This window comes from Sinocyclocheilus rhinocerous, unplaced genomic scaffold (genome assembly GCF_001515625.1).
Source record: "Sinocyclocheilus rhinocerous isolate Xijiao unplaced genomic scaffold, SAMN03320098_v1.1 scaffold984, whole genome shotgun sequence".
Lineage (NCBI taxonomy): Eukaryota > Metazoa > Chordata > Actinopteri > Cypriniformes > Cyprinidae > Sinocyclocheilus > Sinocyclocheilus rhinocerous.
In genome coordinates this window covers 515,033-519,185 of record NW_015643603.1, presented here as the reverse complement: position 1 = coordinate 519,185, position 4,153 = coordinate 515,033, and the positions used below count along the sequence as shown (strand labels likewise).

At 38.9% G+C, this 4,153-nt stretch overlaps 1 protein-coding gene across 1 annotated transcript in view; it reads left to right on the top strand.

The window, feature by feature from the left end:
- LOC107757502 (F-BAR domain only protein 2-like) overlaps positions 1-4,153 on the top strand; it is a 35,010-nt gene that overhangs the window by 2,594 nt on the left and 28,263 nt on the right. Inside the window, exon 5 of the mRNA XM_016574989.1 lies at positions 1,246-1,344. Coding sequence (XP_016430475.1) covers positions 1,246-1,344 — 99 coding nt within the window. The remainder of the gene's footprint in view (positions 1-1,245; positions 1,345-4,153) is intronic.

Below are 4,153 nucleotides of genomic sequence, written 5' to 3'. Positions count from 1 at the left end.
AAACGGGCATTTTAGAATCGATTAAAGGGGCAGGGGCTGGAGTTACATAAAATATAACGTGATGAGATTCTGCCCTCAGCCAAAACTATTTGCTCTGGAACAAATAATAGATTAAAGAGACCAAAGATTGCCTGTTAGATTTCCCCAAAACGAATTATAGCTCATGTTTAACCACTATAGAGACATCAGAACCAGTGACAAATTCCCGAAGAATTGGCCGAGGTGAGGCCGCTGAAGCCCTGGAGCTCACGTCTCCGAAAACGTTTTCAAATAGACATTATCTTTATTTACAAACCACATATTTGAAGTCTAAACAACTACATTTGGTGACACAAAAACAGTATTATTTCTAAATTTATAGTGGATTTGGGCATCCACCATGACACTCGCTGTGAGAAATGCTGCAAGCGGAGTGATACAAACAGTAAAACGTAGCGATATTGATTAAATATTTAATGAGTGGAAAGACCTCCAACTCAGTCAGATTCGAGGACCAGAAAGAACTGTTGTAACACTCCAAAGAGAAAGGAAAAATTGAAATCGCATCATATGACCCCTTTAATATAAATAGTAATATAATGTCTGAATGTCATGTTTTTTGCCTTGGTGTTTTAAATTCAGTAGCGCCATGCAGGAAACATTAGCAGTCCCTTACCAATCCCGCACACTTATTTTTCAGTCCCAAATCAGAGCCAAAGAGGCCTCAAACATTCGAAGCTTAAGCTTCTTATTGATGTTTTTTTTAAATGATCCACACACATGCACAAACACGTTTTTTCCCTGTGGTCACACATGCTCTGGCTTATGCTGTCATTATCTTGTTTCTGCTCATTTCCTCATCTTTTTCTCCTCTTCCTCTTAAATCTTCTAAAACCCTACTGTCAGTCTGAGAGAAGCATAAACAGCAAATCAGGCATGCAGCCATCCTTGACACACACACATATCCCGCATACACTCATGCATATTTATTTTCACTGTCTGTGCGTGTTACATGCTTTTTACCCAGACCACCCAAATAGGCTATTCATAGTGTTGTGCCAACAACATAAGAAGGGGTCTTATGTACAGACACACACACAAGACTTTTGTGGAAAAAGATTCTGGTCTGATTAAGTATCATTTCTAACATCTGTTTTTAGCTTCACTTTTCAACACTGTCTAAAACAAGTATTATCCATTTTTAAACTGCTTTTGCACCATTTTAGAAAGATAAATTATTTAAAGGTTGTGTGTTTGTGTCTACAGAAATTCCAGGGCATTGAAGAGGAACATGTTCTGCGTATACAGGAGATTATCCATTCATACTGTCAGTCTGTTGAAGAGACGCACATACAGATAGGAGAGGTAAGCAGAGAAACACATACACAAATGACTCTTTAATTTATTTACACAAATGTGTAAAAAAAAAATTAATAAAATAATAATAATAAAAAGAAATTTACAAAAAAGTGTAGTAACACTTTATTTTAAGGACCATTTCTCACTATTAAGTAGTTGCTTATTAGCATGCAAATTACTAGCACGCGGGCGGTTTATTACATATAAAGCACACATTAATGCCTTATTCTGCATGACCATAATTTAGACCCTTAAATCCCACCCCATACCTAAATTGAACTACCTTGCTAACTGTTTATAAGCAGCAAATTTGAAATTTAATGAGGCAAAAGTCATAATTAATAGTTAATAGTGAGAATTGGTCCTTAAAATAAAGTGACAAAATGATATGTATATATGTAATTCTGTGTGTGTCTATATATTATATATTATATTTATATTCTTTTTTTATTTTTTTTTATTAAATAATATAAAGCTAGACCAACCATTTTTGTCACACAGCAATGTTTTTTCCCAAGTAAGTTCCAGTCCTGCAAAATCTGTTTTTCTAGTTATGATCCACTATAAAATATTTCTATTTTTATAGTCATTATAAACTTTTTATTAAAAATACTTATCCGGTAATCACAAAACAACTGGAAAAATCAATGAAAATTCAATGCGTAAAAGGTATGGCAAATTGGTGGGTTTTTGTTAAATGTGAGCCAAAATCATCACAATTAAAAGAACCAAAGACTTAAACTACTTCAGTCTGTGTGCATTGAATTTATTTAATACACGAGTTTCACAATTTGAGTGGAATTACTGAAATAAATGAACTTTTCCACGACATTCTAATTTATTGAGATGCACCTGTATATGTATGAGTTGGATCCTCTTTTAAGTGCAGCATTTGCTCGTGCAGCAGTTGGTGTCACTGTTCGTCTTTACAGTAAGTTAGTTTTGAGATCTTGATGTAACAAGGGGATCTCTCTCGATGTGGAATGGCAGAGCAAGAAAATGGCATGTGTCTTTGAAAGAAGAGATAAGGCCAAATTCTTTAATAAAACTTTCAAGATCAACTTAACTCTTCACAAGCTATGAGACCGTTAAGTGATGGTATATGCTTCTGTAGATAATAGTCAGTGATTTCAACATTATAAAAAACTTATTCCCAGTGAGGAACTACATAACCCATGGACCCACTACCCTCTCCATGAAGAACTACAAATAACAGAAGTCGGTTTCACTACACTCTTAGGGTGCTTTCACACTTGGTTCGATTGCTTGGTCCGAGCCGAGTTCGATTGCTCCCCCCTCCCCCTGCCCCCGCTGGACTGTGTTCACATTATATTATTTGGGTCCGAACCATAGACTGTAAAAAAAACATGGACGTAGTGTCCGTGACGTCACTCGTAGGGTTCAGAAGAGCATTTTTTAATTGTCGAATGAGTTATTGATAATTTTGGGACATACACGTGTAACGGAGGCCAGCGAGTAGGTGCTGTGCAGGTAAAAACCTCACTCCCCTGATATCAAGAGACGCACTGGCGACTGACGCTAGTGGCTGCAGCCATTTAGCCTCCTTGTTAGTGCTTCCGCCTCCCATGCTGGAGACCCGGGTTCGAGACCCACTCGGAGCGAGAACGAGGTGTGGCGGTGAGGACCCGGGGGAGAGGGGTGACATATGACCTCCTATAAGTATCTTGGAGTACTTCTTCAGTAATCTTCAGTACATAACGGCACTTACGTCTGCCTTACGAATGTTAGCCTACTGCAAATGCTCTAAAGGACTCTGAAGGCAAACAGAAATTAGATATACTAGGGTGACCATATGTGCCATTTTCCCAGGACGCGTCCTGGCCAGGATTTCTGTATTGCCTAAAATATCTAGGTTTTGGCTTTGTTTGCGTGTGCAGACCGACCGGTGTATGACATCAAATTACCATACAGACGGTTATGCTTTCGTACCTCTCGAGGTACTTTGATGTCAAACACTGATCGGTCTGAGCCGCACTGCTTTTAAGTCGAACACACCTAATATGTACGGTTCGCGGGTGCGCACCTGAGTTCGGAAGACACACATCATCCAAACTAGGGCTGGGAATCGATTCCAAAAAGAATAGATTCCAAGGCGTTGGGAATCGAGAGTCGATTCGATTCCGTCAAGGGGAATCGACTCCTCATTTAGAGCCCTTTTCAGTTCAACAAAGTTTATCTATGGGTGCCTCTCAAACGGAAGGCTGCATCCTACGAAGGCTGCACACATTTAAATTCACGAAAATAAACTGAAAGAAAACGATCGGTACTGAGATCATCTGGATTTTAGGACGCAGCCTTCCGTTTGAGAAGCACCATTCACCTCCCTCATGCTCGCTAAAAGCCATAATTACGAGAGTCAGGGGCGCCTGCAGGATTTCTTAGGGCTGGGAATCGATTCCAAAAAGAATAGATTCCGAGGCGTTGGGAATCGAGAGTCGATTCGATTCCATCAAGGGTATTCTATTTTCATTTTTATATTTTTATTACCATTCGCCTCCCTCGTGCTTGCTAAAAGTGATTAGAAGTCATTAGAACCAGTTCGAAAAAACTATTCAGAGGTTATTTTACGGTGGACCTGGCTTGTCCACAATTTTGAGCGCTGCACGACAGAATAGATCATGACGTGATCAAGGGTCTTGATCTTATTACCATCTAAAATACTATATATTTTTTTAACATTTCTATCAGCCAATGATCATTTTAAAAGAAAACGTCCCGAGCATAGATCAGTGGCTGAGAGCGCATCTGATTGACAGATAGGCCTAAACCACGAGCTCTATCAGTTATTGTTAAT